The sequence below is a fragment of the Pongo pygmaeus genome, chromosome 5 (genome assembly GCF_028885625.2).
Source record: "Pongo pygmaeus isolate AG05252 chromosome 5, NHGRI_mPonPyg2-v2.0_pri, whole genome shotgun sequence".
Taxonomy (NCBI): domain Eukaryota; kingdom Metazoa; phylum Chordata; class Mammalia; order Primates; family Hominidae; genus Pongo; species Pongo pygmaeus.
In genome coordinates this window covers 133043362-133057027 of record NC_072378.2, presented here as the reverse complement: position 1 = coordinate 133057027, position 13666 = coordinate 133043362, and the positions used below count along the sequence as shown (strand labels likewise).

The following is a 13666-nucleotide window of genomic DNA, read 5'->3' as shown; positions in this document are numbered from 1 at the left end:
AAATTAACTCATATTCAAACAAGGGGATTCAATCCAAAATTAGGCAAGGGAAGTGAATTTAACTAATCAAAAAACATTTACAGAGCTTAGCACAGTATAAAATTCTATAGAAGCAGCAGAGAATTATAATGTGACCCTGCCCTTAAGGGACTTATAAGGATGATATGTTTAAAAAAATAAAAGAATTAAAGGAGAACTTAACACTTTTTGAATTATTGATTAGTCTTCATATGGAAGCAAGTTTAAACTGTAGAAGGCAGGTGAAGTAAATTGCATCTCAATAACAAGGAAGAATGTTCTTAAAATTGGAAATGTTGAAAGGTGGAATAGACTGGCCCATCAGGTAGTAGATTCCATCATTCAACATTCATTCATATATTGAGCTTTCACCATCTGTCACACATGTGCTGGGGTGATGAGGTTTAACAGTGAGCAGGACATTTCCCTTATCGTCTAGGGGCCACATCCCGGGATACATCATCTCTATCTAGATGTTTATTGGACATGGGTGTTCTGAAGGAAAACAGCAAGTTTCTTTTTAATCTCTTTAAGAAGACAAAACATACATATATAATACTTAATATATAATATTAAGTATTGGTATAATATTTAAATTGAAGGTCAAGACAACAGCAAGGAGTGAGAGACATTCAGCAGCACAGAAAAAAATGCTATAGGAGTTCAGAAATATCACTTAGGACTGGGGTGGATTTGGGAGGACTCTAGGGGGAGCTGGAACTTAGACAGATGGAGAACAAGGGCTTTTCAAATAGAAATGGCCATACAAATATGTAAGTAGAGTGCTCAACAAATTGTTGCTATGATGACTACCTTCCGATATTGGCCCTATTAATAGAAATATTGGCTTACCAGGAAATTTTTTTTTTTTATTAAAAGAAAAGACTTCAACTGCCAGTGTGTTTTGGACTGGGGTGAATTCATCTGGTTGGCTTAATCTTTTAGTGTTGAGTTGACTCTGAACAATGTCAACAACTGCACTGTACACTTGAATCAATCCAATTACATCCTGGCTGTCAGTTTTCTTGCACAACATCCTTTCTCAATGCTGTGTTGTGTAATGTATGTGCAAGAAAATATAAACAGCTGATTGCCGGAAGGGATTTAATGTAAAGTTTTTCCAGTTAAACATAACGTAAGAATCTGAGTTTGTTTTTCAAAGATCACTAAAATTTTAGTTATGATTATATCATATTTTCCAAAATGTGTGGCAGTTTTTGCCCTCCTTGCCCTGAGTGTTGGTGCACTGGACACTTTTATTGCTGCAGTATATGAGCATGCGGTGATATTACCAAACAGAACAGAAACACCTGTTTCAAAAGAAGAAGCTTTGCTCCTGATGAACAAGAACATAGATGTTTTGGAGAAAGTAGTTAAGCTGGCAGCGAAGCAGGTATTACCCTTTTATAATTGTAAAGGAGATTTGCAGTTTGGTAAAAGAGTATTTGGAATTAATGAGAAACTTTTTTGCCCCACTTGTTTCGAGCAGGGTGCACATATCATTGTGACCCCAGAAGATGGAATCTATGGTTGGGTCTTCACCAGGGAGAGCATTTACCCCTATCTAGAGGATATACCAGACCCTGGAGTGAACTGGATTCCATGTAGAGACCCCTGGAGGTAATGTCATATCATTAATTTCTAAACAAAAAGTTGTGATTTTGTAAAACACCAACAGTAAACTCACTGAAATTGACTGGTAATTGTGTTGATAAATAGTCAATCTGTGGCATAAGATGTAGATGCTTTTTTTTCCCCTGTAATTTCAACTTTTAGTTTAGATTGAGGGAGTACATGTGCAGGTTTGTTACATGGGCAAATTGCATGACGCTGAGGATTGGGGTACAATGATTGCACCACCCAGCATAGTATCCAATAGGAAGGTTTTCAGCCCTTGCCTTCCTCTCTCTCTCTCCCCTCTATTAGTTCCCAGTGTCTATTGTTCTCATCTTTATGGCCATGAGTTCCCAATGCTTAGCTCCCACTTATAAGTGAGAACATGCAGTATTTGGTTTTCTGTTCCTGTGTTAACTCGTTGAGGATAATGTCCTTTGTTGCTGCAAAAGACATGATTTTGTTCCTTCTTGTGGGCACCTAGGTTAATTCCATATCTTTGCTGTTGTGAAAAGGGCTGCGATGAACATACAAGTGCATGAGTCTTTTTGGTAGAATGATTTCCTTTCCTTTGGGTATATACCTAGTAATGGGATTGTGAGTCGAATGGTTGCTGTGTTTTAAGTTCTCTGAGAAATCTCCAAACTGCTTTCCACAATGGCTGAACTAATTTACATTTCCACCAATACTGTATAAGCGTTCCCTTTTCTCCATAGCATCTTTTATTATTTGACTTTTTTTTAATAGTCATTCTGACTGGTGTGAGATGATATCTCATTGTGGTTTTGCTTGGCATTTCTCTGATGATAAGTGATGTTGAGTGTTTGTTCACGTGTCTTTTGGCCACTTGTATGTCCTCTTTTGAGAAGTGTCTGTTCATGTCTTTTGCCCACTTTTCAATGGGGTTATTTGTTTTGTTTTTGCTTATTGATTTAAGTTCCTTATGGATTCTGGATAGTAGACCTTTGCTAGATGTCTAGTTTGCAAATATTTTCTCCCATTCTGTAGGTTGTCTATTTACTCTGTTGATAGTTGCTTTTGCTGTACAGAGCTCTTTAGTTAAATTAGGTCCTATGTGTCAAGTTTTGTTTTTGTTGCAATTGCTTTTGAGGACTTAGTCATAAATTATTTTCCAAGGTTCATGTCCAGAATGGTGTTTCTTAGATTTTCTTCTAGGATTCTTATAGTTTGAGGTCATACATTTAAATCTTTAATCCATCTTGAGTTAATTTTTGTATATGGTGAAAGACAGGGGTCCAGTTTCAATCTTCTGCGTATGGCTAGCCAGATATTCCACCACCTTTTGTTGAATAAGGAGTCCTTTCCCCATGCTTATTTTTGTGAACTTTGTTTGAGCTACAGATGGCTGTAGGTGTGCAGCTTTGTTTCTAGGCTCTCTATTCTGTTCTATTGGTCTATGTGTCTGTTTTTCTAATAACACCATGTTGTTTTGATTACTGTAGCCTTAGGTAATGTGATGCCTCAGGCTTTGTTCTTTTTGCTTAGGATTGGTTTGGCGATTCAGGCTCTTTTTTGGTTCCATATGAATTTTAGAAATTTGTTTCTAAATCTGTGAAAAAATGACACTGGTAGTTTGATAAAAATAGTGTTGAGGCCGGGTGCTGTGGGTCATGCCTATAATCCCAGCATTTTGGAAGGCCAAGGCGGGTGGATTACTTGAGATCAGGAGTTTGAGACCAGCCTGGCCAACATGGTAAAACCCTGTCTCTACTAAAATACAAAAATTAGCTGGGCATGGTGGTGTGTGCTTGTAATCCCAGCTACTCAGGAGGCTGAGGCAGGATAATTGCTTGAATGATAGAGCGAGACTCTTTCTCAAAAAAAAAAAAAAAAAAAAAAAAAGAAAAGAAAAGAAATAGTGTTGAATCTGCAGATACTGCCTATGTTTCATAATGTATATCATCTGGCATATCTCCTGTTTGGTAAATGACTTGAGATACTGATGACTAGTTGGTTATTTGTTGCAATTGTCTTTCAAGAATAGCAGGTGTGACCAGGTGTGGTGGCTTACATTTGTAATCCCATCACTGTGGGAAGCCAAAGCAGGAGGATTGCTTGAAGCCAGAAGTTTGAGACCAGCCCGCACAGCAAAGCCAGACCCTGTATCTGCAAATAAAAAAATTAGCCAGGTGTGGTGGCACACACCTATAATCCCAGCTACTCGAGAGGCTGAAGCAGGAGGATCACTGGAGCCCAGGAGTTTGAGGCTGCAGTGAGCTATGATTGCACCACTGCACTCCAGCCTGAGTGACAGTAAGACCTTGTCTTAAAAAAATAGTAGGTATAGGCTGGGTGTGGTGGCTCATGCCTGTAATCCCAGCACTTTGGGAGGTGGAGGTGGGCTAATCACCTGAGGTCCGGAGTTGAGACCAGCCTGGCCAACATGGTGAAACCCCGTCTCTACTAAAAAATACAAACATTAGCTGGGTGTGGTTGTGCATGCCTATAATCCCAGCTACTTGGGAGGCTGAGGCAGAATTGCTTGAACCCAGGAGGCAGAGTTTGCAGTGAGCTGAGATCACGCCACTGCACTCCAGCCTGGGCAACAGAGTGAGACTCGATCTCAAAAAAAAAAAAAAAAAAAAGTAGATATATACACAATTTTTATAGTAAATGTGTTTAATTGGGTTTGAACAAAGTGACCAAGTTGGAATATCTAGAACCTGTGTCCCAAATACAAGTAAGTTGGTTCATCCATGGACACCTGCCTCCTTCACAGGAAGAGTAAAAAGATGAATGAGACTGTTTCCAATGCTATCACTATCATTTACAATGCAATCAATATGCCCAATGGAAATTGTATAGGACTTGAAAAAGGAAGCCCTGCTTCTGGGACCACATTTTACGACCACCTAGCTGAGTGATGTAAGCATATAACCTAAATGCTTAACATTTCTGTTTCTTTATCTATAAAATAGGGATAATAGAGTCCCTTAATTCTCTTACAGAGTAGACAAGAATAATGAGGTAATACACAAGGAATTTGTACATTGTAATGCACTCTCCAATGCTAGCTGTCACTATTCCTTTTTTTTTTAACAGAAAGGACTGAGTCTGAACTTCTTTGTGTTCTTGTCCTTTGAGAGACTTTAGTAGTTATTAGTAGATGTAATTTAGGCGTAATTTTCTTAAAGAAAATATGCATAATAAATATGATATCTGGGAAATAGATTATTTTAGTTGTATTAACTTTTAAAAATAGTTTAAGATTATTTCTTTAAATGGCAAAATTGATGGGTTAAGAAGTCATTTAACTTGCTAATTTTAAATTTACATGCACCTGTTTAGAACTACACCTATTGTGCAAAAAGAGAAACTTCTTTGATAATTTTCCCTATGTAAATTAAGTGGAAAGTCATGCTTAATGGTGCAACATTCAGGCTCAGCTATGTGAGTCAAGCCTCACTCTGGGATTTTTCCCTTTGGAAAAATATTCTCTAAACATTGCATGGTCTGTGTTTACAGAAACCATGTCACTATGACTCAACATCTACTTGCTTATGAGGCGTTTCCCAGAACAGGAAGGAATCATTATTTGTTGCAGTTGATGAGGCTTACACAAAAATGTACTGTATTTGACTGGGCTAATGAAACTGACTTTTCCAGGGAAAAGATATCCATAAATTTGGTAATTAGCTATCGATAAATTATTTTAAGTTGGGAAAGTAAGTGACTGATGAAATGTCAACATTATGAACTCTTACACCTACTTATTCAAATGACAACCTTTCAGTTTTGTGTTACAAAAAGGAGAAATCCAGTATTTAATATAATGATAATATTGAAAAAGAAAGTCAGTTTTCTCCCTAGTGATATTTGTCCCTGAAGAGAATAGTAGAGAATCATGTGGTCATCCTTGTGTGTTTAAATATTTAGAATGCTGACGTGTCAAACAGTTCCATGGGCTTTTTTCATGAGTAACTAGTAGGAAATATTAAATAACTCAAATTATTTAGTCAAGAAAAGAAAAACAAAGGACGTGATAAACTTATTAAAGGTCTTAATGAGTATGAATATTAATAGTAGTTCTCTGTTTTTTTTTAGAAGAAAATAAAAGGAAAATGTCTAAACCAGCAGGCCATTAATCTGTCCTTTTTATTCAAAGGTTAGTTTAACCTCAATCGCAGAGGGGCTGTGAGTTCATAGAGAGACATGGAATGGCCTCTAATCACACAATCCATAATAGCAGTTTTCATTTACTGAGCACTTACTTGGTCCCAAGAACTGTACCTGGTATACTATACACATTATTACGTTCAATTTATGTAGTTGGCATTACTATTTGCATTACAAATATGTGAAAAAAGGAAGGCTTATGATCTCATGATTGGTCATTAGATTGGCTGGAATTAAAACAGCTATGTCCTTTAAGCTGTGCTAACAGAATGGACTCTAAGGGCCTAGATGCACCATATTATAATACAATTTTTAGTGACTAGTAAATCCACTTATTTGGCAGAGTGAGCTGGTTGCTAAACATTTTTTGTCCTATTTTCTGCTGAAATCTGCCTCACTTTAACTTCCTTTCATCTTTTTCCTGCATTCTATGCTATGTTCACACATATGACCCATCTCCTATAAATTAAGCCTTTCAAATATTTGAAGCCAGCTATCACCATGCCACATTCTCTTCTTATATCAAGGATAAATATCTTTAATATGGATGGACTTGGTAAAACAATTTCATGTCTGTACTTATCTCAGGATTTCTCATGTGGATCCACTAAGGCAGAAAGGAAGCTCTTATGTTACATTCGACAGATGAGGAAACTGAGCCAGCACAGTGAAGTGCTTTTTATTTTTTATTTTAATTTTTAACATTTCCACTACTTACTGCTATATATTTTTTTTTTTTTATAGAGACAATCTGGAGGGTACAAACTCTTTACTGTCACCTGGCATTTCTGTTTCCAACCACATCTCGTATCGGCAAACTTGTACAAATTATGGCTTGGATTATAGAAAAGGTCCTCTCCATTAGCAGAGTCTGCTAAATTTCAAGTGCTTCATTTATCTTCCTGGGAGCACTTCATAAGAGAATGTGCTGCTTCTTTTCATCCTCCTCTTCCTCTTCCATCTTTTCTTTCCTTCAGTCTTGTACTGTAATCTGGAGTTTGGCATAGTAAATTAGGTTAGCTTTCAGGAAGATAAACACTATATCACATGAGAGTTTTAAAATATTTTCTGTTGATTCTTGACCTAGAGCTGTTGTGTTACAGGTAATGGGCAAATCAAGTATCACTTTGGTATTTCAGAAATCACTAAAATATCGTAAGTTTGAGGAAATGTCTATTGAATTAGGTTCGGCAACACACCAGTGCAACAAAGACTCAGCTGCCTGGCCAAGGACAACTCTATCTATGTCGTGGCTAATATTGGGGACAAGAAGCCATGCAATGCCAGTGACTCTCAATGTCCCCCTGATGGCCGTTACCAATACAACACTGATGTGGTGTTTGATTCTCAGGGAAAACTGGTGGCACGCTACCATAAGGTGAGAATCACTTGTGCCTTGGCTCAACTTGTTACTTCTTCTGTGTGCTTGTGGTACGTATGTGTGTTTGTCTGTTGAATGTTGGGGAGAGAACTGTTATAGATGCATCTTATAATTATTACATCATAGTTGAAAAGGAGATTTAATTCAGTTCCATATAAGTGTTCTGGGTTTGCATTTATCATAAAACAGAATATGGTAGAATATTTAAATGGATGTGACAATAGCCACACAAAGCTTTTAATGTTCTCTGAAAAAGAAGTAAACATTCTGTTTCATTCATGATTTAATATCCGGTTCATTTTTCAGCCCAATTTGTTAGCATTTCATACTAAGCTACCATATATTCCATTAGGACTTTTTTGATTGCAATGAAAACAAAACCTCAACTGAAAGTGGCTTTAAAGAGATGGAAATTTCCTTGCTTATGCACATGTAAAAATGTGTATCATAGAAAGGATAGGTCTCATTTCAGTGCAGTCTGACACTCAGAGGCTCCAAAGTTATCATCCACCCCTCTAGCTCTCCTAGCCCTTTGTTACAGCCTCTTTCTGAGAGGAACTCTCCTTTTAGAAGTCACATTGCTAGAGCAACACGAAATTCACATCTTCATCAACAAAATCTACAGGAAGGGTGTATTTTTCCCTCCTAGAACCCCGCAAAGGCCTTATCACTCCTTGATTCAATTAGGTGATGTGCCTTTCCTGAGCTAATCACCAAAGGATGAAGGATAGGCTGCCACATGGGAGGAGAATGGAGGAGCAAGAGGCCTCCATGGACCACAGAGGTGGGAAGTAGCTCTCCCCAGAGCACACACATGTACACAACAGGCCAAACAAGAACCTGAGCAAAACATATGCTGTACTCCTGATCCCAGGTTAAGTGGAGTTTTGGAAAAAGAATCAGGCTGAAAAATTAAATAAAATTACTAATGGCTTACTAATTAATAATATGTAGCAACTGCATTGTCTAAATTAATTTTCAGTGGACTTCACTTCTATAAACCCGGCAGTATCATTGGGACACATGACAAAGTTTATTTTATTAACATGGTAGTGCTCTTGAAATTTAAAGAATACAGTGGAAAACAGTCTGAGAAGTGTAGGATTCAAGATTTCAACCTGTGATTTTAAGATATAAATTTTCACATTTTAAATATCATTTGTATATGTGGTTTCATTCATTGGCTATAAAAAAATAAAGTTTTTTGAGTAATGTCACAGTAAGAAAATTTATAGATGGTGGTATAGTGGGGATGATTTTTATAAATGTGTGTGTAACAGTTTTATTTTGTTGTTGTTGTTGATTTTGGAAATGGAATCTCGCTCTGTTGCCCAGGCTGGAGTGCAGTGGCGCCACCTTGGCTCACTGCAACCTCGGCCTCCTGGGTTCAGGGGCTCCTCCTGCCTCAGCCTACCAGTAGCTGGGATTACAGGCGCATGCCATCATGCCTGGCTAATTTTTTTTTGATATTTGTAATAGAGACAGGGTTTCACCACATTGGCCAGGCTGGTCTTGAACTCCTGACCTCAAATGATCCACCCTCCTCAGCCTCCTAAAGTGCTGGGATTACAGGCGTAAGCCACCACACCTGGCCTATGCGTAACAGTTTTAAACCTGCATGTCAACATACATGAGAGGAAAGATTTAAGGGGGAAAGACTTAATTGATCATATCTATTTGGCAGTTTTCTTATTAATTTTCTTCTTCTTTGCTTTTTATCAACAGTACAATCTTTTTGCACCTGAAATTCAGTTTGATTTCCCCAAGGATTCAGAACTTGTGACTTTTGACACTCCCTTTGGGAAGTTTGGCATTTTTACTTGCTTTGACATTTTTTCTCATGACCCAGCTGTGGTGGTGGTGGACGAGTTTCAAGTTGACAGCATTCTCTACCCCACAGCATGGTACAACACGCTGCCCCTCCTCTCGGCTGTTCCCTTCCATTCAGCATGGGCCAAGTCCATGGGAGTCAATCTACTTGCTGCAAATACCCACAACACCAGCATGCACATGACAGGTAACTCACAGAGGCCTGCACCAAGTGGGAGTGACAGTCTTAGGAAGGCTTCATTGATTTTCAAGCCACAAACTTTTGTTTAATAACTTTATTACCAATTTTAACATCACAAAATTAATAATAGCATTTGTTTCTACTTAAGGAACATTCATTGTCCTTGTGAATAAAGGAGGCAAACATTATTATCTCAATTTTACTTGAAAGGAAATCGGAGCTGGAGGAAGTCACGTAAAAAAATCAAAGCCAATTCTAAGCAACTTCCTAGCCAATGTGCATTAGTAATACTGAAATAAGTCTGGTTGTTTAGAGTAAAGAGATAACCTACAAGCAGAGGAAAATATTTGCAAACTATGCATTTCATAAAAATCTAATATCTAGAATCCATAAGGAACTTAAACAAATCAACAAACAAAAAACAAACTATCCCACTAAAAAATGGACAAAGGACATGAACGGACACTTCTCAAAAGAAGACGTACATGTGGCTAACAAGCATGTAAAAATGCTCAACATCACTAATCATTAGAGAAGTGCAAATCAAAACCACACTGAGATACCACCTCACTCCAGTCAGAATGGCTATGATTAAAAAATAAAAAACAAACAGATGCTGGCGAGGTTGTGAAGAAAAAGGGAATGCTTATACACTGCGGGTGAAAATGTAAATTAGTGCAGCCACAGTGGAAAGCAGTTTGGCGATTTCTCAGAGAACTTAAAACAGAACTGCCATTCGACTCAGCAATCCCATTAATAGGTATATACCAGAAGGAATATAAATCATTCTACCATAAAGACACATGCCCTTGTATGTTCATTGCAGCAGTTTTCGCAATAGCAATAACATGGAATCAACCCAGGTGCTCATCAACGGTGAAGTGGATAAAGAAAATGTGATACGTATATACTATAGAATACTACATAGCCATAACAAAGAATGAAATAATGTCCTTTGCAACAAGATGGATGCAACTGGAGGTCATTATCCTCAGCGAATTAACAAAGGAACAGAAAATCAAATACCACATGTTCTCATGAGTTGAAATTAAACATTGAGTACACATGAACACAAAGAGGGGAACAATAGACACCAGGGCTTACTTGAGGGGGGACGGTGGGAGGAGGGTGATGATTGAAAAACTACCTATTGGATACTATGCTCACCACCTGGGTGACAAAATCATTTGCACACCAAACCCCAGCAACATGCAATTTACCCATGTAACAAACCTTCACACATTCCCCTTCTATACCTAAAATAACAGTTGGAAGAAAAAAATACAAATAAATAAAAATATTTCAAGCATTAAAAAAAACTTGTTGAAGTGATAAAAATCTCTTTTGACTTAATCAGGTTTTTAGAGTTTCTCCTTTATCATATCCACGTTCAAAGTAATGCAGGCTTCCTTTTTAACTGTTTTGTTATTTGTTGAATAACAAATCCCAAACACAAATAAACTAAATCGTCAGTGGAGAGCTAAAATTATTCTTCATGTTGGGGGGATTTTCTAGTTTGTTGCTAAGTTAGCTTAAAACTATGCCCTCCATGTCAAATGATAATTTCAGTGCAAGTAGTACCTTATGGAGGACACAGAGTCAAATTGGAGCTTAGGCCGATGTAACAGCTATCTCCTTAACGATCTTGAAAATATGCTTTAATAACTTCGTATTTAATTTTACATGGGAATATTCTATTAGTTGGTCACCATAACAAATCTGAAACCAATGTTTGTGTTTCTTTATGTTGCTTGTAGGGAGTGGAATCTACGCCCCAGAAGCAGTCAAGGTGTACTACTATGACATGGAAACAGAGAGTGGTCAGCTGTTGCTCTCAGAACTGAAGTCTCAGCCCCGCCGTGAGCCCACCTACCCTGCAGCTGTTGACTGGCATGCGTATGCCAGCAGTGCCAAGCCATTTTCCTCTGAACAGTCAGATTTTCCGGGGATGATTTATTTTGATGAGTTTACCTTCACTGAGCTTAAGCGAAATACAGGAAATTACACAGTTTGCCAGAAAGATCTGTGTTGTCACTTAACTTACAAGATGTCTGAGAAGCGAACAGACGAGGTCTATGCCCTAGGTACTTTTGATGGACTGCACACAGTAGAAGGCCAATATTACTTACAGGTAGAAATGCTTAAATATGTTAGTGGCCTTATTATCAGTTTTTCCTCTAGGTCATCATTGCCTTTCTTTGAAAATTGGGCTGGATTTAGCTAATTTTATAATTAGTAATGTTATATTTATCACGGAATTTTGTCCCCAGAACACATTATTTGTTCGGTCTTAGCAAGAACAGAATTAGTTCTTTTAGTTGCAAGGCAAAAACATAAAGCAAATTGATTAGTTCTCAGCTGGCCAGGTTCAGATTTCAAAAGCTGCAATTTCTGTGTATTCTCTTTTCCCGTCAGGTTACTTTAGAGCAGTGTTTTTCAAATTGTCTTCAACTAAATCCAGAGAAAGAAGGATATTTCACCTCATAACCCAGTGTAGCCAAGTGCATGTGTGACTGAATAAAAAAAAGATATTTAATAGAAATCGTTTATGAAATAATTTAAAATAGAATTAGAAATAGCTATTATGTGCAATGCACTCTGATTTTTAAAATCCTAGTCTATTCTATTTGACTTCAGTATAAAAAGTGTTAATCCTGACCCACTATATTGATTTTAGGATTCACTAATAAGCTGTTACCCGCAGTTTGAAAAATACTTCTTATGAGGCAATTTAAATATTCATTTATAGTTTGAAATTGCATTATTTAGCTGAGAAAATATTTGCAAGTTTTCTGACTCCTTCTCTTTTCTTTTCTTCCATAGATATGCACATTACTGAAGTGTCAAACCACTGACCTGGAAACGTGTGGAGAACCTGTGGGGTCAACTTTTACCAAGTTTGAAGACTTCTCCCTCAGTGGCACATTCGGAACGCGTTATGTTTTCCCACAGATCATTCTAAGTGGGAGTCAGCTTGCCCCTGAAAGACATTATGAGGTAGGAGGTGTGCAGGATGATAAATTCCTTCGAGCAGAGCAGACGGGTAGAGCAGCATAATGAAAATCTTTGAAATAATGAGAGTATAGCAATATCGTGGTTCACATTCTACAAGAAACACCTTAAGGCTGTGGAAACTATGATATGGAATATAAATTGTGGTTTTAGATTGCCATTAGGCTGTGATGGAGAATTTGGGGTTCATTTTTTTTAACATAAATGTGATGTTGATATTCAAGGCAACAGTAAATTCACAGAGAAGCTAAAATAAAAATATTGACTGCTGATAATGGCAATAATGTTGTCATTTGCATGGTGTAGAAGGTGCAAATTAAATACGTTAAATAATGCATCTACAACTTATTTTCTGGGTATACTATTTTGAGAAGTTGTTATAATTATAGTAATAACTAATATTTTGTATAGTGTTTCATGAGTTTGAAGAACATATTTTTATACATATTCTTATTTGACCACCTGTGCAACAAATTTGTTTGCTGCACTTTCACGCAAAGTCCCTCTACTTTCAGACTTGAAATATGACCCTGGGTCTTCCAACACCAAATCCTGTGTGATTTTTACCATTCTACACTGCTTTAGGCGGGAGTGATCTTGCCAGAGAAGGGCTCTAGGTTGTAACGTAAACTCTGAACTGAAGTTAATCCTTTGCTTTCTTTGACCAGATTTCAAGAGATGGACACTTGAGGAGCCGAAGTGGAGCCCCTTTGCCTGTCTTAGTTATGGCCCTGTATGGAAGAGTGTTTGAGAAGGACCCTCCACGCTTAGGGCAGGGATCTGGGAAATTCCCGTGATCTCCTTTAGCAGGGCCCCTTTAGGATTAGCCTGGCTAAGAGAGGAAGAAAAAAAAGAGATCCGTTAGTGTCTGTTTAGAAGAGATGTCATAAACTTACGGAAACAAATATAATAAACTTAGGCAGATTTGAAAAGCAACAAGTGTGTGTGCAAATTTCACTTTTACATGTTTGGTATAGCACAGGTTCATTTATGGGAGCTGCATTCATCCTCCGTGTATGTGAGTTTAAGTATATGTAAGTATGTATATGTATAGTGGAACATATATTTAAATAGGAGGAGGTCCTAGAAAAATCCTTTTGCAGTAACTGCACTAATATATGCAAGTGTTGTTTCCATCATATGATGGTTAATTTTATGTGTTGATTTGACTGGGTCATGAGATGCCCAGGTAGCTGGTTAACCATTATTTCTGGGTGTGTCTGTGAGCGTGTTTCAAGGAAGAGAATAGCATTTGAATTGGTGGACTGAGTAAAGCAGATGGTCCTCCCCAATGTGAATGGGCATCCTCCAGTCCCTTGAGGGCCTGCAGAGAAAAACAAGAAGGAGGAGGTTTGAATTCATTTTCTGCCAGACTATTCAAGCTGGATAGAGATCTTCTCCTGCCTACATGTGCTCCTGGTTTTCAGGCCTTCAGGCCTGGACTGGAATTGACACCACCAACTCTCCAGCTCTCAGGCCTTCCAATGACACCC

The 13666-nt window shown here is 37.8% G+C and overlaps 1 protein-coding gene across 1 annotated transcript; it reads left to right on the top strand.

Annotated features, from left to right (window-relative positions):
* The first annotated feature begins 1125 nt into the window (after positions 1-1125).
* Positions 1126-13109, top strand: LOC129038981 (vascular non-inflammatory molecule 3-like). Its single transcript, XM_054492555.2, has 7 exons — positions 1126-1411; positions 1508-1638; positions 6955-7147; positions 8876-9167; positions 10919-11292; positions 11985-12158; positions 12842-13109. Exons 1-7 carry the CDS (start codon positions 1199-1201, stop codon positions 12968-12970), a joined length of 1506 nt encoding a protein of 501 aa, XP_054348530.2. The 5' UTR covers positions 1126-1198; the 3' UTR covers positions 12971-13109.
* The last annotated feature ends 557 nt before the right edge of the window (positions 13110-13666 follow it).

Excerpts from the sequence above, each read along its gene's own strand:
- LOC129038981 (XM_054492555.2), top strand. The coding sequence starts at position 1,199 with ATGATTATATCATATTTTCCAAAATGTGTGGCAGTTTTTGCCCTCCTT. Across the intron at positions 1,412-1,507 it reads TTAAGCTGGCAGCGAAGCAG|GGTGCACATATCATTGTGAC; the intron begins GTATTACCCTTT and ends TGTTTCGAGCAG. Across the intron at positions 9,168-10,918 it reads CACCAGCATGCACATGACAG|GGAGTGGAATCTACGCCCCA; the intron begins GTAACTCACAGA and ends TGTTGCTTGTAG.